The following is a 23,226-nucleotide window of genomic DNA, read 5'->3' on the forward strand; positions in this document are numbered from 1 at the left end:
TGTAATAATGAATTTCATACTTGCATTTACAGTTTCTGCCTCCGGGATAAATGCATTTTTCCCTGGGACAAAGAGTCAAGGGAAAATATCTTCTAGCCTGTAGCCCTTGCTGCTCTGGTGTCTAGGATTCCTGGTTTTCATCCAGGCTGGCCAGGTTCAGTTCCTGGGCAGGGAGTTAAGATCCTGCTTCATGCCCTGCTCACCGTGTTACCAAGTCCAAGCTCACTCGGCTCGTCGCACAACAGGCCAGTGAATCCAAGAGACGAGGTGTTGAGGCAAGGAAGAGACTTTAATTGGGGAGCCAGCTGACGGAGAAGACGGCAGGCTAGTGCCTCAAAATATCCATCTTGTCAGGGCCGGATGCCCAGGCTCTTTTATGGATCAGAAATGAGGGAGGTGAGAAAACAAAGCAAAAAGACTTTTCAATCCTTGCAGATGTCTCCTAGAATGGCAAGCCTCAGGCAGGGGGATGTGTTAGTCTCACTTCCTTACAGTCCTTCATAGGGGGCTCAGATTATCTCCCAGAGGCAGGCCATTATGTATATTTAGTATAATAAAAAAGGGTTAAAGTCGTAGATCCAGTGTAAATTTAAAATTAACCCTCCCTGGTTACAACTGCTGCCTCGTTGAGTTCAATAGTGTGTGCAGCTTCTTTAGGCTGGATTCTGTCACTAACAATGTATGAGTTGATGGTTCATTCCTTTCTATTGCTGAGCAGTGTTCCATTGCATATGCTTGTAAAGAAAAACAATTTTCCTTCTACCGTTCCAGATTCTTGGTAGAGACTTCCCCTGTAAAAAAGAAGAAACCGATTCCCAGGAGAAAACCAGAAGTTTAATAACCTGTATACCTCCTGTATGGGTTTTCCTGGCGGCTCCGATGGTAAAGAATCCACCTGCAATGCGGAAGACCTGGGTTCGATCCCTGGGTTGGGAAGATTCCCATGGAGGAGGGCACAGCAACGCACTCCAGTGTTCTTGCCTGGAGAACCCCCTGGACAGAGGAGCCTGGCAGGTTATACAGTCCATGGAGTCGCAAAGAGTCAGACATGACTGAGCGACTAAGCACACACCTCCTATATATACAGGAGCTACCCAGAAAAAGTGAGGTACTCCCTGCAACGTCCAAGGCCATTATTTAAAATACTATCTTCAGAGAAAAACAATAGGAGAAAGTCCTTGGGGGAGGGGGAGCCAGTTTTGGCAGGTTATCAGGCAAAACACAGTAAAGAAGGGTATGACTGTTTGCAGATTTAAGTCAGGGCTCCTCCCTTCGAAAAGAGCTACTTGAGGTTTAATCGTCCTTCTATTTCTGGTGCAAAGAGGGACAGCCCCTAAATATGGAAATTTCTCTATTGTAAATGTCCTTCACAGCCAAGGAATCTCCATACAGTTTTCTGAGATTCCTGGGTTTTGTTTGTTTGTTTGTTTTTAATGAGACTGAAATATTCCTTATGCCAGAAAGGCATATTTTGAGGTGGCATATTCTATTTGCCTTGACATGGATGTATCCCACTTTGCTTGTGCATTCATCTATTGAAGGATATCCCTATTTGTGCAAGTTTTTAGCTATTATGAATAGTGCTGCTGTGCATAATTTCATCCTTGTTTGAATTTGGAGAGAGGTTTTCAGAGCGGTTGACGAAATACTGAGCATCCCAAGGTGAGACTTGTTTAGCTTTGGAAAAAACTGCCCGGCTGTCTTACAAAGTGGCTGTTCATGCATCCCACTGTTAGGGGAGGCACCCTGACTGAAACCGTCCACCCTGCCCAGGCACCATGGTAACCATATGCATGAGTTGTTTTACGACTGGAGGTCCTGGTAAGGAACACGGAACTCATAAGCCACCACCAACCGAAAGAGTTCGGGAAAGGTCAAAAGGAGACACCACATGTCCGACCACCTCCCAGAATCCACGCTGGCATCCATCTTGGCAGAACAGGGTGTGCACTGTTTTAGCCACGCTCTCCGGGAAGCAAACTCACTCAGAAGGACAACGCAAATAGTGGAGTGCAATTTATTACCCTGGTGGGTTCAAGGCACAGTCTCCTCTTAGCCAAGGACCCCGACCAGTTTTGGTGACAACCGTATATACCATAAGTGTACGTGCCCAAACCCACATCCCCAGATCCCTTGAAACTAGTCTGGATAGTGTAAAGGAGAGATACAATCAAGGCTACTGCTGCTACTGCTAGCTATGATTTATATGCAGTAAGTCTTAGTTGGATAAACAGGGTAACAGATATCAATACGTATTGTACAGAGAATTTGTTTTGCTTTGGGGTAAATTAGTACACTCCCTTGGTGACGGGATGTCTCGGTACGAATCCTGAAGGCCTTTTATCCGGGGGTCGGTTTTCCAATTGTTATGTCGTTGCATGGGTAGTGGGCACATAATTTAGTGTCCATCAGGTGAGCACCCAGGCATATAGTCCAAAGTTCACAGTGGCTTCAAGATGGAGACTGATTTTCAAGATGGAATCTGTTCGGCCTACTTTCCTCCTTCAGCACCACCAGGCAGGACTCTGAGTCAGAATGACTGGCTAAAGACAATCCAGAAACGAATCCCATCACCATAAAATCTGGGTTCCCCTCCCCTACTGCTCTCCAACTGGGCGCCCTTCCCAATAAAATCTCTTTCTTTGTCAGCACGTGTGTCTCCTCGGACAATTCATTTCCGAGTGTTAGACAAGAGCCCAGTTTCAGGGCCTGGAAGGGGTCCCCCTTCCTGCAACACCACCAGCACTGAAGGAGAGCTTCTGTTGTTCCTTACCCTCCAGCAATCGCTACTGTCATATATTCAGAGCACAGCAGTGCTAATAGGTGCGGTGTGTTATCTCATGATTTTCATTGTTATTCCCTAGTAGTATGATACTTTTTGTATAATTTTTGTATGATATGTAGCATCTGCATATCTCCTTTGGCCAGGTGTTTCTGTTTAGATCCTTACCCTTTCTTTCTTTCTTTTTTTTTTTTTTTAACTGGGGCTGTTTTAGAGGTCTTTGTCTATTTTAGGTCCAAATCCTTTATTAGATATGTGTTTGCAAATATTTTTCTCCCAGTTTGTGGCTTGTCTTTAGACTTTCTGAATAAGGTCTTTCAGGGGAGAAATCTTTAATTTTATAAAGTCCACAATATTTTTTTCTTTTGTATATTGGCGTTTTCTGTGTTAAAACTCAGAGCTCATGATCTGCAGACCAACGCCAAGGTCATGTATATTTTCTTATATATACACGTAATTTTGATTGTTTTGCATTTTAAATAAATCTGAGTGAATTTGGTGTAAGTTTTACAGTTTGTGTTTGCAGTCATTTCATTTTATGTGGTTTCCAGTTGATTGTTCTGTAACTATTTTGGAGAAATCATAAGATATTCACCTCTATTTCAGTTTGGATTTCTTATCTGCAGCAGAACTCCACATACCTGCTCCACGGCCCCCTGGAGCCTGCTCCCTCTGAGATCCAGGAAACGGGAGGACCCACCAAACCGAGCCCATCCCTCATAAATGAGGTCATGCTGCACGCTGTCTCTTCAGACTGCGTTCTTTCACTGAGTAATATGCAAGTGACATTAACCATGCCTTTTGAGGGTTGGTGGTTCATTCCTTTCTACTGCTGAGTAATACTCCATTGCATGTGTATGGGAGGAAAAACAATTTTCATTCTGCCCTTACATAATAAAGACAAATCACCAGGAGAAAAAACAGAAGCATACCTCCTCTATGCTTCCTTGGTGGCTTAGTGGTAAAGAATCCGCCTGCAAAACAGGAGAGACGGGTTTGATCCCTGGGTTGTGAAGATCCCCTGGAGAAGGAGTTGGCAGCCCACTCCAGTATTCTTGCCCGAGGGATCCCATAGACAGAGGAGCCTGGGGGGTTACAGCCCATGGGATCCCAGAGTTGAACATGACTTAGTGACTAAAACAACAAATGCCTACTGTATACAGGGGAGCTACCCAAGAAAACTGAGTCAGTCCCTGAAATGTCCTAAGCCATCACCTTAAATACCTTCTTCAGCTGAAGACAGAAGTAAGACCTTGGGGAATGGGAGAAGCCACTTATGGAAAGTTATCATGCAAGACACAGTAAAGAAGGATGATTGTTGGTAGATTTAAGATGGGACCTTCCCATTGATGAGTTACTTGAGTTAATTATCCTTCTATTTCTGGTGCAAACAGGGGCAAGCCTTAAATGCAGAGATTTCTCTGTTGTAAATGTCCTTCACAAAAGGCAATTGCTACTTAGTTTACTGAGAGTCCTCTTTTTTTTTTTTTTTTTTTTTTCCTCTAAGCCAACGTAAATAATCCTCACACCAGATAGGCTTATTTTGGGGTGGCCTACTCTACTTGCCCTCAAGTTTTTAACTACTATGAATAGTGCTGCTGTGCATAAGTTCATCTTTGTTTGCATTTGGGCATGGATTTTTCAAAGCAGTTTCTTAAATACTGGAAATAGCAATTGTTGGATCCCAAGGTGAGGTTTGTTTAGCTTCAGAGAAAACTGCCCAACTGTGTTACAAAGTGGCTGTGCATGTGTCCCACCAGCAGTGAGGGGGCATTCCTGCTGTTCCTCAGCCTCCAGTAATTGGTATGACGGGGTCCTAATAACATGTGTGATGTGATATCTCATGATTTTAATTTGTAATTCCCTAATGGTGTATGATGTTGAGCATGCTTTTGTTTTTGACGATCTGTATTTTTTTTTTTTTTTGGCTGGGTGTCTGTTCAGATCTTTACTCATTTTTTATGGGGTTGTTCAAGAGGTCTTTGTCTATTTTGAGTCCAAATCCTTCATCGGATGTGAGCTTTGCAAATACTTCTCTCTCAGATTGTGGCTTGTCTTTTGATTTTCTGAATAAGATCTTTAAGAATCAGTTCAGTTCAGTCGCTCAACCGTGTCCGACTCTTTGTGACCCCATGGACTGCAGCACACCAGGCCTCCCTGTCCATCACCAACTCCCGGAGTTTACTCAAACTCATGTCCATTGAGTCAGTGATGCCATCCAACCATGTCATCCTCTGTCGTCCCCTTCTCCTCCCTCCTCCAATCTTTCCCAGCATCAGGGTCTTTTCAAATGAGTCAGCTCTTCGCATCAGGTGGCCAAAGGACTGGAGTTTCAGCTTCAGCATCAGTCCTTCCAATAAATATTCAGGACTGATTTCCTTTTGGATGGACTGGTTCGATCACCTTGAAGACCACGGGACTCTCAAGAGTCTTCTCCAACACCACAGTTCAAAAGCATCAATTCTTCGGCGCTCAGCTTTCTTTATAGTCCAACGCTCACATCCATACATGACTAGTGGAAAAACCATGGCCTTGACTGATGGACCTTTGTTGGCAAAGTAACGTCTCTGCTTTTTAATATGCTAGGTTGGTCATAACTTTTCTTCTAAGGAGGAAGCGTCTTTTAATTTCATGGCTGCAGTAGTTGTGCATGGGCTTAGTTGCTCCATGGCAGGTGGGATCTTCCCAGATCGGGGATTGAACCCATGTCTCCTGCATTGGTAGCTGGATTCTTAACCACTGCACCACCAAGGAAGTCATTCTCCTCTCCCCTTCCTGCCAACCTCCTACTTAAAAAAAAGACTAAAAGCAACCTGTCTAGTAAGTTTTCAGGAGTCTGAGCTCTGAGGTCAGCATCTGCGGTGTCATTCTCCCAAAGGCTTCAGATTCCGGTTGGGCTCATGAGTCTGGCAACCAGGGTGGGTCTGGCGGCTGAAGACAGGCTTGGCCTCTGGAGCTCTGCCCTCACCGACTCACGCAGGGTCCCCGAGCTCTGGCAGACAAGCAGAGCGGCGTGCAGGCGGGGCTGGTACAGCCGTGGGACCGCTGCAGTCAGAGTGGAGCCTGCGGTGGAGGCAGCTGGCTGTCCTGTCCCCGTGACTGCTACAGTCCTGTGTGCTCGTGCAGAGCAGTCACGGTATCAGATGAGGCCTGGCTGCTGTCGTGGGGACAGGATGGGACCTCAGGCAGCTCACATCCCACCCCCCCCACCCCGCTTCAGATCGTGGCTTGTGGCTGCTGGCAGCTCCCTAGGGCTGGGAGGCTGTGTAAAGCACCAGCCCCCTTGCTCAAGATCAGCTGAGACCCCAAGCTCTGGGGTCACACACCATCCCTGCCACCATGCAGGTTGTCCCACTGTTGTGAGGGAGGGGCTGTGAGGGGCTGTGGGTGATGGGGGATTTGGGGGTGTTGTGGGCTGGCCCAGGAGTCAGCTTTTTGAGGGGAAGAGAGGGGAGCAGAGGGGAGGGAGAAGCTTTGAATTGCTCAGGCTTCCAGGGGATTCCAGGCCCAGCTCCGGCGGGAGGTGCAGGTGAGAAGCCCCTGCAAGTTTCTCGGTCCCCACCGTATTTCAGTTGAAGCCCCTCTGCCTGCACCACCCCTAACTCTCCCTCCCGTGGCCCCTGCCTAAAGCCACAGAAGATGGGGAGTCTATACGGCTTCGCTTCCTGTAGGGAAACCAAGCCACAGACAAACGTGATCCTTTAAGAAAGCGTGAAAGAAATGAGAAAATAATAGTGGCTGGTTATTACTGACACGGTTCGTGTAGAGACGCTTCGGAAGCCTGGCACAGGGAGGGAACTGAGGGCTGTTGCCCCCAGTCCTGGAGTTTGCACCCTCCACCCCCCGTCCCGCAGCCCACTGTCCCCTTGGTGTCTTCTGGTGACCGGGCGAACTTCAGCCTCCTGAACACATCCTGGAAGGATCAGGCCAGGGCAGAGGTCCTTCACAGAGGGGAGGGTGTGGTCGACTCTTTAGAACGCCATTGCCTCCACTCTGTGTCAGAGCTCAGTTCTGGGTCTAAGCAAGTGTGGCTTCCTGATGCCGTCACCACCTTCACTCACCGGGGGGCCTTTGTGTCCACCTTGTCCCCTCGTGCAGCCTGGTCACCCCTGGGACCCGTGCTGTGCGTATCTGCTCTGCTCACAGCACACCCCAGGGTCCATCAGACTTTACTCATAAAAGGGACGTGTAAGGATGAACTGTTCCATAGTTAAGAATTTCAAGGTCGCGACAGCGTTGACCAGAGCACGTGGACACAGGTACGAGGCCCGTGCACAGAGAAGCCGCTGTGTGGGCTTCGAGGACCCTGCGTGTGGGGGTGGGATGGGGGCTGGACAGGGACTTCCTGCACACGCGGCTCCAGGCTCTGTTCTCGGCAGGGCGGACTACTGTCGGCACTGCCTGTCTGTGGAGGGGCTCTGGGGCTGCCCAGCTCAGCAGGAATGGCAGTGGTGGGAAGGGAGGTCGCCCTCCCTTAGCACCCCTGACCTCACACCCACTCATCAGGGCAGCCGAGTGCCTAAACGGCCCCTTCCTCGTCTAGCTCTGAAGAGCTGGAAGGTGTGGGGGCTGAAGGACATGCAGAAAACAAAATTCTGTAAAGCAATTATTCTTCAATTAAAAAATAATAAAAGGTTAAAGAAAACATCACAAGGAACAGCAAAGGTGGGGCTTGCATTCTCAGCCAGCCTCTGCCAGATTCTCCCTGTGCTTATGCATAAGACTAAAATGCTGCTGCCTCCACCGTGTATCACAGATGAGAATAGAGACACAGAGAGGTTGAGCATCTTGCCCCAGGTCGCACAGCTGCTGAGGGCAGGGCTGAAAACTGGACCCCTGTGGTCGAATCTGGAGTCCAGATGCTGTGATGACCCTGGGGGAGCAGCAAAGACCAGATGGCCCAGGCTGAGCAAGGCACACGCACATGCGCACACACACGTGCACGAGGCCTTCACCTCTGAGGCCACAGAAGCCAGAGGAAACCAGAGGGCAACCAGGAGAGGCCAAAGGAGAGTCGTGGTCTATAAGGAGGAGAGGCCACACTTCCCAGGAGGCCGGGAAATTCTCTTCCCTGGTGAGTCTGTCTCAAACCCTAGATTCCTCTCCCTGGACCCAGGAACTGACTGTTCCATGACCTAACTGAGTTGGCTCCAGAATTATGCCTTCCCAGGGGTTCAGCTACCACTGGACCCCACTGCTCTCAGTAATAAGCGGGGAATAAGTACGTAGTCTGGGCTTCAGATTTGTTTGGAGACAAAATTTATTAGGAGTACAAAAAACCCACAAAGGCAATTGGCATGAACATCTCCAGAACACTTAAGAAACCCTCTGCTGTTTATCTACCTCCTCTCCTGTCATGAAAGTGGAAGGTCTGTTTAATCAATTAATTCTGGGCTTATCACACTTTTTCTTTAAAATATTTATTTATGTATTAATTTATTCGGCTGCACTGTGTCTTAGTTGCAGCATGTGGGAGCTAGTTCCCTAATGAGGTATTGAACATGGGTCTCTGCATTGGAGTCTTGGCCACTAGACCACCTGGGAAGTCTCTTCTCATACTCTTGGGGACAGTAAAGGGTCATAGACCTCCTCTGAGGCCCCCTTAGAGCTGAGGCATGGGGCGGCTGCAGTAATCCTCCTGTGGCTAAGATGTGGTTTGTTGGTCATGACTCACTCACACTCCCTGCACACATAGGGCTTCTCCCCTGTGTGTGTCCTCTGGTTTGTGATGAGACTTGACCTATCCTTGGAGACTTGCCCACACTCTCCGCACTTGGCTTTTATAATCCCCGAGACCCCTGCCCCCATGAATAATTTGCCTGTGTCCTCTGGATTCAGTTTCTGGCTTGTGGTGGGCTCTTCCGTCATTCTCTCATGCATCCCAGAGCCCCCCATTTGTCCCTAGGACGAGTAGGAAGAGGCCCTTGAAATCCTCTTCAGCCTTTTGCTTTTCAGCAAAGGTTGGGGCCTTTCCTTGGCCTCGCGACCCTCAGGTTTGTCACTCGGGCTGTGCGGATCAGAATATCGCTGCTGCTGATTTTGATTGCCTGGGCAGTGATCCTCTGCTTGGAGGTGGTCTCTTGCAGATGGTCTCAGGAGGGTCTGAGAGGGGTGATTGCGTTGGACATGTTCGCTGAGGAATTTCTGACTAGAGAAGGCCAGAGAGCAGGAGGCACATGGGTGGATCTTGGGCTTCGGTTCTGCTGAAAGAGAAAGCTTTTGGTCAGGTAGCTGGTTTGCCGTCGTAAGGCCTGCCCACTAATCATCTTGGTGTTGACAGCGCACGATTTGTCTCCCATCAAGTGTGTCTCTACAGTCCACTTTTCCATTCCATCCTTATTCTCTACATCTACAGAAATCCGGGAAGCTTGTGTCAAGGGCCTTTTCTACGTATCACCCGGACTAGGGACCTTCCAGCAGCATCAGAGCAGCGTCTCTCCTGATAGAGGTGGATCTGCAGGGACCTTTCCCTGTGTGTCAGTATCTGAAAAGTCATGTCACAGTGGCCACAGGTATTTTACCCTACTGAGAGATAAGACTCTTGATGACTTAGGTAGAATCTTCCTGAGTGGCTCCCTGTGAGGGGAAAGGGTCTATTAAGTTAGGGGCGCCTGGCCTGGAGCTCTCTGCCTATGGGAGGTAGCACAGGGGGTAGTTAGAGCAGGTGTGAGTAAAGCTGACTTTGCGGCTCCTGGTTCAAAGAGCAGCCTTTGTGCCGATCTCTGCAGGAAGTGGGTTTCAGACTGGACGAGACCGAGTGGCCCAGGTCCCACTGACTACAGGTCTCTGGCTCCTGCTGCCCCAACTGCTTCACAAATTGCTCCTCTCTCAGTTTTCCATAAATCCGAAAATAAAGGCATGTCCTTTCTCAAGCCTCACCAGTATTCATACCTCATTTATTTCATTCAGTCTTAGTCCATTTAACATGCACTAGGAAGTCCTGTTTAAAAATACATCTCCAGCCAGACTCCTCACACCCTCACTCCCGTGCATCTTCAGCCAGCCCACTCTCCCCTCGTGTCCGGCAATGAACTGACCTCTGAGGGGACTCTCCGCTGCTGTCTCTTCCCCAAAATGAACCAAAGCATTGTCACAGAACAGAGAACATGCCGCTTGCAGCTGAAAACCTCACGGTTGTTCTGTGTCACCCAGAAAGACCCCTGGGGCCTGTACGTGGACACAGGCCCTGAGGCTTCCGTGTCCCGTCCAGCCTCCTTCCTGTCCCTCTGTGCTTCCTCCTGCGACCACCGGCATGGCCTCTCGTCCCGGCCCTGGGGCTGCGGCACTGGCTGTTCCCCTGCCTGGAATCCTTTCCCACGGGTGTTATCTCTGCAGAGACCCTGCCCCACCATCCTGCACCACACCCCGCCTTCTGCTCACACTGATCCAAGGCACTTTTCCTGCACTGTTTTCCTCAGAGCACCAGCCCCTGTCTGGTATGAAGCCGGTGCTGCCCCAGGGCAGTGGTTCTGTCTGTTTTGGTGGGTGGAGCCCTGTCTGGCACAGAGTATGAACTCACAGGACAACAAACTGAAACAGTGACTGAATGCAAATCACTGGACTCCTGTCGCTTAGAAATGGGAGGAAATGAGGAAGAAACAGGGAAAGGTGAGAGAGCTGGTAGGTGCTAGAAAACTTGCTTTTTGCTTCTGAGCCTTTCAGCAGAAGGTGATGTTACATATTTTTTGCATAAAATGTTGAAAATTAGAACTAACATTTTTCACATAAAAATCTTTCCTAACAGTCATATGAAATGAATCTAATTCTGAGGCATTTTAATTGCGACTTGACTGACTTTAGACTGGATTGTACTCTGCTTTGGAATCGGACCAGGGAGGCTCCCCGGGGTGGGCTGGGGCGCTGGAAGAGGGGTGGCGCTCACCTCTCCCGGCCGCGAGCTCGCTCTTCCCCCTGCTGTCCCGTTGATGCCGAGGTCCTGGCCATACTCGTCCCCGTACCAGACCAGCAGCTCACAGCCCAGCCCGACCACTTGGCAGGTTCGGTAGAAGATCTGCCGGTGATACTGGAAGGCCACCAGGTTCTGCTCCTCATCGTCCCGGGCACAGTTCACATACCTGGGGTCGAGGCAGGGAAAGGAAAAGAAACCTCAGGTGACGAGCGCCCCCCACTGTCGGACCATGCCCAGCTCCTTGCCTTCAGACTCTGAGGCCGCTGTGGCTCCCACCGCCCCTCATGGGGACCTTCTGTTCACACCTTCGACCAGGCCGTGCGAATTCCTATTTCCAGATCCTGTCTCTGGTCCTCTTCCTGGCTGGAATGCTTTTCTCTCCTTACCTAATTAGCCATTTTCCGGAGCCCAGTCCCAGCCGCGTCTCCACCTGGACTGTCCATGAGGCTGGTGACCTCCAGCTCCCCTAAGTTCTAAATTAAGTTCTCTTTCATTCCACAGGACTTGGTGCTCCTAGGCTAGCACACACCCCTCAGCACTCACCCCAGCCTGCCTTCTCTCCCGAGGCTTTTCTTCAATCTCCCCATGTGTATCCAGGGTCCTGTTCACTTGCCCACCCCCTCCCATGGAAACTTGGAGAGTGCTCTGACATAGCTTGAGACCCAGAACAGTAATAGTTTATTCACTTTCTGCCTGCCCTGATGAAAGGAGAGGCCCTTAGAGAATGGCCATGCTCACGGCCATCCTGCCCCGCATTCCTTCCCAGGCCTCAGGGCTCACTTCTCACTGGAACCGAGCCTGGGGAGGTTGTTGCCCACATGGACTCAAGGTCTCTCGTGTTAGGTTATCCTGGCACTGTGCAGTTACTCAAAAATGGAAAAATTAAAGTTACTATTTCTAAAACCAATTGGCTAATGTCTGTCTGCAGTATGTTCTCCAAAAGGACATGGGTTGTGTGACCTGCTTCAGTAATGAAGTTCACTGTCTAAACTGAAACATGAAGTGCTTGGTAAGTGTCAATTAAGTGAGTTACAGTGTCCCTGGTGAATCTAGACTCCTCAAGTTGTTTTCAAGTCCCCCAGTTTTGTTTAGCACATAGACTTGTATTTTGAGGGCACATGCTATATTTGTATTTCTTTCTTTCCAATATCTTTTGAAATGAAAGAGCATGATATGGAAGGAAAAGAGGAAAGAAGATGTGAAAGCTATTGAGGGAGACAGGTTGAGAAGGAAAGGGGTGTGGGCTTGAGGGAAGAGCGACGTCTACAAACTGCAGACTCACTGCACTCACCTCATCCAGTTGGCCAAAGACGTGTCCTTTCTATCCACATATTCATAGCAGTTTCTCCCTTTGGTGATCTGAGTGTCAGAAAAAGAGTTACAAGCTTTCTTCTCTCTTTTATTTATTTTTTTGTGTAGGAAGCAATAGAAGAACGATTTCTCTCTGCTGTCATTGGTGCTCTTCAGCCTGCATGGATTCAACTGCGTTCATCAAGAGGCTCTTTAGTTCTTCTTCACTTTCTGCCATAAGCGTGGTGTCATCTGCATATCTGAGGTTATTGATATTTCTCCCGGCAATCTTGATTCCAGCTTGTGCTTCTTCCAGCCCAGCGTTTCTCATGATGTACGCTGCATATAAGTTAAATAAGCAGGGTGACAATATACAGCCTTGACGTACTCCTTTTCTTATTTGGAACCAGTCTGTTGTTCCATGTCCAGTTCTAAGTGTTGCTTCCTGACCCGCATACAGGTTTCTCAAGAGACAGGTCAGATGGTCTGGTATTCCCATCTCTTTCAGAATTTTCCACAGTTTATTGTGACCCACACAGTCAAAGGCTTTGGCATAGTAAATAAAGCAGAAATAGCTGTTTTTCTGGAACTGTCTTGCTTTTTCGATGATCCTAGAGACTAGACCAAATTCCAGTCTGGTACCAGCTTACCAGATGACAGAAAAAAAATTGTTTATGGGTAAGCTTAGAAAAGTCTTTTCCATATATCTTGAAGTAGCAGTATTTTTGCAAAGGCATCAGTGTGAAACCATAGAAGGCATGTTTAAAACCTGATTAAATTGAAATTGACAAAGTAATCTGGCCATTGCTGTGACTTGAAACACTTGAATATGATAACTAGAATTATAACTGACAGCATTTTACCAAAACATATCAGATTTTCATGAATGTCACATAATTTCTAGGATATCTATATTAGTATCATCAACCATACAATATAACTTGAGAAGATTCATCACTTCTTCTGACAACACTTCCCATGTAGTTTAACATGCCAAATGAACTCGGGCTGTTTAATATCTCTCTTTGGGAGGTCTCAGGGGCCCTCTGAAGCATCCCAAAGGTAGCTAGACGTCAATTATTTAGGAAGGTTTGTTTATAAATATCAAAAGGGTTTATAACAGTCAAGTAGGATGACATAAGTCACTGTGAAACAATACTTATCCACTTAGCCAAAGTTAACAAAGGATTTCAAAGGTCAACCTAGAACAGATCACTCAAGAGGTAAAGAAACTTAAAATCCATTAGCAAAGGCAGTTCAACCTCTCAAGAAAACTTGTACTAGGCACAAAACACTTTTCTGGAGGTCCACTTCCCATAAAACCTCCTTATCCCTTTCCGTACCCATTCCTTTGCTTCTCCCATCCTGAAACTGCCACCCGAAGTCAGAACTATTTCTTTTTCCTTCATAAAATGTGATTTCATTACTCATACCTTCTTTAATAACAAGACATACATTTTCCTTAAGCAACAAAGAACTGACTTTTACATTGGCATTCTATAGATTGGTGAACATACGTATCAGTGATACTATCTAAAAAACATTTTTGCTTTCTTATAGTGAACATCTTAGGATGGCACCAGACACTATTCATGGATGGTCAAAAACCTCTTTAGTGTCTGTGTAAGAGGAAGGTCCTGTCAAGTAGTGAATGTCTCAGAACCTTATTTATTTGGAAATGACCTAGCTATTCAATACACTGTCATCACTTAGTTTAGCACAACGATAGAAATTCAGGTAACCAAAATCTGGAGAAACTATTGTAAATTCAGTTCAGTTCAGTTGCTCAGTCGTGTCTGACTCTTTGCGACCCCATGGACTGCAGGATGCCAGGCTTCCCTGTCCATCACCAACTCCCGGGGCTTGCTCAAACTCATGTCCATCGAGTCAGTGATGCCATCCAACCATCTTATCCTCTGTCGTCCCCTTCTCCTCTGCCTTCAATTGAGACTATTGTAGATAGATATTTTAAAGTATAATTATTTTTAACAGTTTATCTAAAAGCTCATATCGCATTTACATTCTTTAGGAGTTTTTCTGTTTGTTTGTTTTTAGAGGTACTTTCTTTGTTGACAAGCTTGTGACAGACATAACAATATAGCAATATTTAACTTATAATAAACCTAGGCACTATAAAAATTTTATGCTTACTGTTAATGACTCAGACATGTCTAGAGTAGTGAAAAAAAATAAATACCAGGTATTTAATATTGACTATTTCCCAGTTCACATGAATCTAAAATTCATTTAGGTCAATTTTTTCTTGTATTTAGAACTGTTTGATTTGTAAGGGCTTCCTTTTCTTTAGATTATTTAAATAAGAACTCACTTACAACTTCAGCAATATTATCAAAAAACAGAAGACTCACACTGAGACATACATAAATCCACAGACAGACAGAGGTCTTCAAAAGGTAAGTCTAGGGGTGAGGGGTTGAGTAGGGTGTAAGTTAGGGTGTGGGTTAGGTTTAGGGTGTGGGATAGGGTGTCGGGTTAGGGTGTCGGGTTAGGCAGTCGGGTTAGGGTGTTGGGCTAAGGTTAGGGTGTCGGGTGTCAGGTTAGAGTGTCGGGTTAGGGTGTCGGGTAAGGGTTAGGATGCTGTTATTTCTGCACTAAATATATATAATTCTCTATAGCTCACATTTGAAAATCTAGGCACAGATTGTCCTGCATGATATATGGAATACGCTCTAAGAAAATCTGGAAAAAGTTTTCCCAATGGAAATATTGACTTCTTTATGTTACATTTATGAATATCTGTGAGCACATTTTCCTACACAATATATGGAATTCTCCATGGTAAACCTTTGAATATATGGACATTCATTTTCCTACATTAAATATTCAATTCTCTCCACAACACATATGAAAATATTAGCCTGGCTTTGGTGGGCATAGATTTTCAAATGTGGAATACCAAATTCTGTATGTTTCATGCGTGGCAATCAGTGTGCAGATTTGCTTAAATAAAATATGGAATCACATACATTTTGCAGATGATAATTGGAACAAAGACTTTTGCTATATTGACATATGGGATTCTGTATATTTCATATATGAAAATCTTAATTAAGATTTTCTGACATAAGTATGTAATTTTCTATATTTCATGTTATAGAAATCAGGGAACCAATTTTCCCACATTAATTAGGACACCTCTACATTTCACAAATAGAAATTTGTGAACAGATTTTCATACTTGTCATATGAGATTTTTCACATTTAGTATAAGAAAATCTCGGCCCAGATATTTGCACAAAAAATACAGAAATCTTTATGCTTCATATATGAAAATATGAGTGACAATATTCCCGTATGAAATACGGAATTCTCTATATATCAGATTTGAACTAGGGCCATCCATTTTCTACATAAATATGAAATATCTATGTATCACATATGAACACCTCTGCTCAAACTTTCCTAGAGGAAGTATTGAACATTATGTGTATCACATAGGAAAACCTGGGTGCCAATTTCCCCTCATGCAATCAGGAATTCTGTATATTTAAGATATCTTTCAAATTCTGCATACCAATTTTACTACATAAAATATGGAACCCTGCATAATTCAGATATGGAAATCACTGTGACATTTTTACTCTCTTAAAAATAGATTTTCTGTATGTTACATATGATAATCTCAACGATGGTTTTACTACATGAAATGTTGAATTTTTTTGTATTTCACTTGATTAAAATCTGTATCCAGAGTTTTTTACATGAACTATGGAATTCTCTATACTTCCTATATGAAAATCTGGGTGGTGATTTTCTTACATTAAATATGGGATACTCTACATTTCACACATGAAAATCTAGGCATTGGTTTTCTTAAGACACGGAGATCCAATATAGTATTGGTATTCCCCTATTTCACAAGGGAAAATGTCAGCACCACTGTTTCTTCATGAAATATGAAATTCTTTGCATTTCTCATACATATATCAAGACAACCATTATCCACCATGAAATATGGAATTCCTTATATTTCCTATACCAAAATCTAGGTGCTAATGCTCCTTCATGGAAGTTGGACTTTGGTATGGTTCACATTTGAAGATCAGAATGGAGATTTTCTTATAAGAAATATGGAAATCTCTATATTTTGAATGAACCAGTGGTTCTCCACGTACTGCCACGTGTTCCCTGTTTGCATTTGGGTCCCTGTCCCTGACACGTGTCTGCTTGTGTTGCATGTGTGTGTGCATGGGTACTGGCCTCTGCAGACACAGAGATGAAGGTGACAGAACATGAGATGTGGAGCAACCAGAAGAGGAGGCACGAGGCGCTCACAGACTAGGGGAGACGGGTCCATGCATCTCTGTCATGCCCCTGTCCGGGACAGGAATGAGGGAAGGATGACAGATGACAACTGTGGACAGTGACTCTGCAAATCTGCAGTTACATCAAGAGGCATAAACAAGCTCACAATTCCTGCTGTGATGTGTGTTTGTATCCGTAAGCAGTGGTGGGGGGTTTGAGGAGTCACCCAGAGGAAATAAATCAAGTGATGTGGGGATTTAAAACCACCGTCTGTGGACCCCTCAGTCTGTGGTGCATTGGCTACCCTGTGGAAATGCTGGACGAGGCTAGGGCAGGACCCCCGATTTTGAAGAGGCCAGGGTGCTTCGGATAAAGGAAGAGACTGGAAGGAGGAGGATTGGAATGAGAGCCGGCTTCACTGAAGATTGTTCCACACTTGTGAGAAGGCGATCTGGGCAAGTCCTAGGCTAGTGCTGCCTAGGATCAGCCTGTCAGCCAGCACACTCCCTCTCCAAGTGTGTTCCATATTGGCACCATGCGAGACAAATGACATGCTAATGTAGGCTCTCAGAGTGAATCCCCAGGCATCCTAGGAGAGCCTGGGTGTGAGCGTGCAATCCGTCCGGGCACTTCCAGCTACCTGGCAGTGCAGAAGGGTGAGGAAAGCGCAGGTGGGCGGTGTGTGTGAGTGCCCCTCTGCCAGTGTCTGCCTGTGAGGGAGGGAACAGGGATGAAGCAAGGACGGCAGGCTGTTTGCATGCAGGGACCCTGGGACAGTGAGAGACAGGTTCCAGTGCAGAGCCTGCTGTATTTAGGCTCCAGGCATTACTGAATAGCAGTCATGAGGAAGACACCACATTGCTCGTTTAAAAATGTCCTGACGTGAATTCCTTCCTTTTTCCGAGTGTGCTGCTGCACCCTGGATCCCTTGCCGAAAGGATAGGCAGGCAGAAAGCACCAGTGGGAAGTCGGTGAGGATGGAAAGGAGCCAAGAAACAGAATGGGGTGGATTCCCAGGCACAGAAGAGGGGGCGGGGCTACAGTCCCTTGGATCTTTCTGTCCTTCTCAAGTGTAGCAGCATTCATGCCCCAAAATGACCAGGGGCATGAGCACACCTTGCTTTGTATGTAAGCTTTGGTTGACTGACGGGACTCCAGCATAAGCAGCTGCTACCTGCAGAGTTTTCCAGTTGGAAACATCACTCTTTATTCTCTTCGCAGAAAGCTTGGCTATCAGGACTATGCAAAGGATGGCGTCAGTTGATTCTTCGCTGCTCCCGACCCCACAGGGCTGGGGAGACAGGGTAGGCTGCGGTGTGTTCTCAACCTGGAGGCTGAACGAGAACAGCCCCATTTTGAAAGGGCCTGTATACACTAAATGGGCAGACTTCAATGCCTCTGGCACCGGTGAGTCATGGTCCTCAATGGAGAGCTGTCCTTAGCATTCTCACTGACTGGCATTTAAGCACATTTCATGGAGCTCCCTCATGCCAGCTAGAGCATGCCCCGTTTCTCCCCCTGTCCAAAGTGTGGCCAAGCCACCGTAGTCCTGTGCAGTGTTCATGTCCACCATGTGAGGGAGGGAGGGACGCCTGTCTCCTTCTGTGGTTCAGAAGAGATCGCCTGTGTTTGCCTCTAAGTTTGAGAAAGCATTCCCCAGCTTTGTGAACTGACAAAGTCAGATCTCCCGTGGGTGCAACTCACACAGGAGGAGAACTTTGGCTTTATGCCTAGGTTAAGTGTCTTTTATGAGTGCCGGTGTCCGGAGAGTGGCAGAGGGCAACAGCACCAGTCAGGGAGACAGAGACACACAGACACAAGCCCCTACTACACACGGAGAAAGATGGACAGAGAAACAGTGCGTGCCAGAAGCAGAGACAGAGACACAGAGAGCTCTGTACCCTGTGGCTCCTGAGCAAAAGAGCTCAATTGTATCAAACTGGGTTTGTACCCACTCTCCTATCATCCAGACCACATCGGGCTCTCTGCTTTATGGAGGAAACTCTCCAGCCACATTGCCCCCCTGCCTTTCATGGGACACCTTGGGAGAGCACCCAGATGTCTAAGGTCCTGTGGGACGCAGGAGTGTCTTTTTCGGATATGGAAGTGGGAATTCATGGTTTGAATTTCTACAGGCCAAGGAAATGGCAGCTCGCACCTGGGTTTTGCCAGATGGAAGACAGGCAATATGCCTGGAGGTGGGCACTCAGCGAATCAGAGGCATCACGTGGCTCGCTGGAGCCCCGGAAGCCGGGGCAAGGGGGTGAGGTGGGCCCGAGGCGACTCCCTTTGGGCTAGGGGCCTGTCCGTGGAGCGTGACGCCCACTACCCTCTCTGCCAATGGCTGAGATTGGGCCAAGCAGCCTGGGAGTGGTTCACAGCTCCAGCAGCCCAGGGGCCCTGTTAGCCTGGGAAATCCGGCCGGCCTGCGGAGGAAATGGATGAAAACGGAAGGGGGAACCAAGGCCAAGATGGGATGGTGGCTCACACAAGACCACGAGTCTATGTTCTGGAACACCTTGCCTACAAGCTGGTGCACCAGCGAAATGAACTGACCCATATGGGCAAGACTGCCTTAGAGACGTTGCTAGGCCCATACTATCTCGTTGCTCACCTCCCCGCACTCTGTTCTTCGGTCTCCCAGTGATGTGTAACCTGTTTACAAAATAATGCTCGCCAGGGGCCTAGTAGGTCAGCAGGGACACAACATTTTGGACTATCCCCCTTTGAGGATATGGAAGCAGGTTTCACTGAAATCACTCCAAATCAAGGATTTAGATACCTTGTAGATTTGATCTGCACCTTTTCAGGCTGGGTGGAAGCCTTTCCTACCCAAACTGAAAAAGCAAGACAAGTAACCAAGGCACTCCTGAAAGACATTGTCCCCAGATATTGAATGTGTCTGACCATAGGGTTGGACAATGGACCGGCATTTGTAGCCGATGCAGAACAACAGGTGGCAAAGGCTTTGAAAACCCAGTGGAAATTGCATACTGCCTGCCATCCCCAGAGCTCAGGGAAAGTGGAACACGTGAGTGGAACCCTCAAACAAACCCTAGCAAAACTATGCCAGGAGACCAGCTTATCTTGGGTAGGCATGTTGCCTGCGGCCCTCTTAAAGGTGAGGTGTTCACCCGGGGCACGGACAGGGTTTTTGCCATTTGAAATCCTGTATGCACGACCACCCTCGCTAGTCAACTTAAGGGGAGACACCAGAGAACTGGGGAACTTGGACTTATATAGGCAGCTAAAAGGGTTAGGACACACAATCTCTCAAATACATACGTGGATAATTGATAGAATACCCATTTCCTTAGGTATAACAGCACATCCTCACCAACCAGGGGACCGAGTATGGGTAAGGATTGCAAACAACAGCCTGTAAAACCCATGTGGAAAGGGCCCTATTTTGTAATCTTAACTACCCCCACTGATCTCAAGGTGGCATGAACAGATGCTTGGACCCATTACTCCAGAGTCAAACCTGCAAGTCCCACTGATAGCCAGGAAAAGTGGGAAATGACCCTTAGTCTGGAGAAACTCCTGTGCCTGACCTTGCAAAGAAGGAAACAAGCACCCCAAAGCCCTGCTGGGGGCCACACCGGGAGCTGGTTAAGAAACACACGGCTGAAGCTGGAGGAACCAATAGGACCTACACAAGGCAGATGTATTGGTTATTAATTGGTCTGGGACTCCCCCTATTCATCTTATTTGGAATAGGGCTTTCCTCTCTCCCACAGAGTGGACTTGTATCCAAAAACTCTCTCTCTGCTTTCCCTACTTCTTCATACTTCTTCTTTTTTAGGAGTCTCCTCCGACTGTGATCAACTTAAATATGAAAACAGTGTATTTTTGCCTTATAGTTCTGTTAAGTTGTAAAGTCGCCTCCTCATCTGAGAGCCAGGATAATTGTTCTGAATGTACGGAGTCTTTCTACCATGAGGGTAAATGGGCCCAAGGATTCACTGACTGCACATACAAACCAGCCGCATGTTATAGTTCAGCTTTCCCATGAACTAGAGAAAGGAAGCATCATTGCGAGGGACAATTAGAGCCCACAGTGTGAATGGCCTAACGTGCTATGGTACCCCAAGACAGATGGCTTGCTAGACTCGACAGACTCATTTTGGGATGATAGATTGTGGGGGGGAAGACCAGGCTAGGAAAGAACGAGCCCAGGAGGTGGTCAAATGGTTAAAGGCCCAAGTAACCAAGCCAGACCCATTGGCATCAGGTCCAAAGATGGGGTCCTCTGGACTTTATAACCAGCTTTGAGTTTCCCTCAAAGATAAGTTAGAAATGACCACTATTGGAAATAATCCTTTTATCCATCTAGCCGAGGAGGTAGCCCTGGAACTAAATGTCACTAGCTGCTGTGTTTGTGGAGGAGCTCTGATGCATAAAACATGGCCCTGGAAGTGTACTGCACTGGATGCCTCTCTGCTATTCCAATGGAATCGAACAACTAGCAGGCGGGCAGGGGGTTCTATTCAGAGTTGGACCCTGTCCAAGGAAACAGAAGGCAAAGAATGCCTAAGCCAGGAAGGGACACATTATACCTGGGTCAGAGAAACAAAATGTAGAAGAGCCCTGGTCTATAATGGTACCTGTAACAAACGTCTGTGGTGGTCAGGGGCCCCAACCTGGTATCGGGATCCCCAAAAGGGAGGGAATGGAAATCACACTTGCACTCCCTTCAACTCCACTTCTGGGATTCCAGAGCGAAACTGTACGGGAAGTCAACCTGATACTAATCCTTTTCTTGCAATCCCAGGCATTAGCCCATATTGGAAGCATTTTAACTCCACAAACCCAGACTTATGGCAGCCCCGAGAGGGACTTTTTGGATTTGCGGGAGAAGGCCTACTCATGATTCCCATCCAGATGCGGAGGAACCTGCACCATAGGAATAATTCAGTCAGGTTTCTTCCTCTTCCCGACTCACCAGGGGACACGCTGGTGTTCCCAATTTGCGACAACCTGAGACATAGAGAAAAATGATTCCTCGAGCTAGGGGGAAAACAAAGTTGGGGCAAAGCTGAGCGCCCCCAACAGATAATCCCGTATTATGGTCCGGCCACGTAGCCACAAGACGGCAGTTGGGGGTACAGGACCCACATTTACATGCTCAACGGAATAATCCGACTGCGGGCGGTACTTGAGAGTATAACTAATGAAATTGCAACTGCGTTGGAACTGTTGGCACAGCAACAATCCCAGATGAGGACTGCCATCTATCCAAATCGAATAGTGGAGGAAGGAGGAGCTTGTGGGAAATTCTACCAAACTGACTGTTGCATCCAAATAGGAGACAATCGAAGAGTTGTGACAGACATAGCTAAAAATATCAGGAAGACTGCCCATCTTCTAGTTCAGACAATGTTTCTGGTTAAAACAATGATTGGGATTGTCGTAGTCATACTCACCGATGACTGCTTATTCCCTGCTTCATACCGGTCCTAATCAAACACGTAACAGGGTTCATTCATAGAAAGAGTTGTCAAACGGAGAACAGCCACCTAGTTGTTGCTTTTAAGGGGTTACCAACCAGGTCTGGATGATGATGTTCTCTGACAGCCGCAGATGCACCCTAAATATCAAGAGCGGGGAATGAAATAGAAACCAGATCAAAGCCCCCAATTAAAGTAACAACCTTTTGCTTTCCCTTCCTTTATCTTGTGTTAACAGCTGCTGCTCATCAATCACCGCTTCCACATCTGATCTCTTGCTTGGTGGTCACCTCCTCTTCTCGGGAACTAGGGCTACCTGGGGAAGGGAGGGATCTGAGCTGTTCAAGCAGGAAATCTACGGTGTATTAAAAGATACCCAGAACAAAGCCGAGGCACTCAGTCTTTGGCGGCGACTCCACTGAGCCCACACCGGTGCTGAATAAACTCGGCTGTTCTGCATCTTTGAGTGCCGCTTGTCTCTTTCTGATGCCACGGATTCTATAACCACACTACTATGTCAATCAGCCAACTCATGGCCTACTTTCCCATGGCCTTTTTTTCAAACAGTCCTCAGAAGCTTGGCTTGTCTGTGCTTTTGCATTCTATCTGCCTTTTCGTTTTTTTGAGAGACTCTTGTATGGCAGGAGGAATTACTATGAACTGGGCCATCTTTAGTGGTAGGAAGTCATCTAGCACAACTGGTACAGTTGGAGAAGTGAGAGAAAAGTCCTAATACAAAAATGTAACTTCCAAGGTAGTGCTAACTTCCGGTTGTATAAGTAGAGAAGTATTCAAACAGAAAGAAAATGAAATCCCACATAAACGTGGTTATCTCGTGATGATCACGAAATTGAAATATGCTTAAGAGAACAGTCTATATATAGGTGAATCCTGGCTCCAGCTCTATTAAGTAGTCACACTGTTTGAAAAAGTGTGACCGAGCAAGTCTCCTTTAAGTCACTGTCCCCCTTTCCCCAAATAATATCTCCTGAATCTCTAACCTGTTGCACTGCAGTTGGTCTAGTCTAGTATGCTGAGGCATTAAGATTGTCAAAGCTCATTGAGGCCAGAGACTACATTGTTTATTACATTTTGAAATATGTCCCCAAGGCTTGCAGGCAGGTCTGGAGCAGCTCCCACCACCCCAAAAAGCCAGATCTTTGCTCTGAACTCTCCCCTTCATTCTCTGGTCCATTTTTCCTCCATCTTCTCACCAACCTGCAGCATTCTGTGTTCACCGCCCCGGAAGGATGCTGTGTTCTTGCAGTCTTCATCATCTCCACGAGTGCCTGCCCATGGTCTGTATTTGAACTCTCTGTTGATGGAATGAAAACATTTGAGTAATGAAAATTAGAGGGTGCAGACAGGCTTGCATGGGAACTTCTTTATTAAGTTCCACAAAGGGACCCTGCCCTGCCTTGTGGCTGAGTTGACTATTATTAGTGATTTGAATCCTGTCGACTGGATCGTCTGGAAGACGAATAGTTTCCCTCTGAAAGTGGCACAAAAGACTTTTACGTGACTTCACT

The 23,226-nt window shown here is 46.9% G+C and overlaps 1 protein-coding gene across 26 annotated transcripts in view; it reads right to left on the reverse strand.

Moving 5' to 3' along the window:
* Positions 1 to 8,024: 8,024 nt before the first annotated feature.
* LOC145536793 (histone-lysine N-methyltransferase PRDM7-like) overlaps positions 8,025 to 23,226 on the reverse strand; it is a 44,148-nt gene continuing 28,946 nt past the window's right edge. For 2 of the 26 annotated variants that reach the window (XM_081566678.1, XM_081566671.1), the window contains 5 exons: positions 22,916 to 23,012; positions 21,674 to 21,837; positions 11,983 to 12,750; positions 10,665 to 10,857; positions 8,025 to 8,982 (listed from right to left, as the gene is read on the reverse strand). In XM_081566678.1, coding sequence (XP_081422804.1) covers positions 8,875 to 8,982; positions 10,665 to 10,857; positions 11,983 to 11,987 — 306 coding nt within the window. In that variant the 5' untranslated portion in view covers positions 11,988 to 12,750; positions 21,674 to 21,837; positions 22,916 to 23,012 and the 3' untranslated portion in view covers positions 8,025 to 8,874. Of the gene's footprint in view, positions 8,999 to 10,664; positions 10,858 to 11,982; positions 13,932 to 21,673; positions 22,010 to 22,911; positions 23,013 to 23,226 lie in introns of all 26 variants that reach the window. The other 24 variants (XM_081566665.1, XM_081566658.1, XM_081566681.1 and 21 more) reach the window with 15 other exon arrangements.

Source organism: Giraffa tippelskirchi, chromosome X, assembly GCF_054371585.1.
Source record: "Giraffa tippelskirchi isolate mGirTip1 chromosome X, T2T-mGirTip1v1.2.pri, whole genome shotgun sequence".
Taxonomy (NCBI): domain Eukaryota; kingdom Metazoa; phylum Chordata; class Mammalia; order Artiodactyla; family Giraffidae; genus Giraffa; species Giraffa tippelskirchi.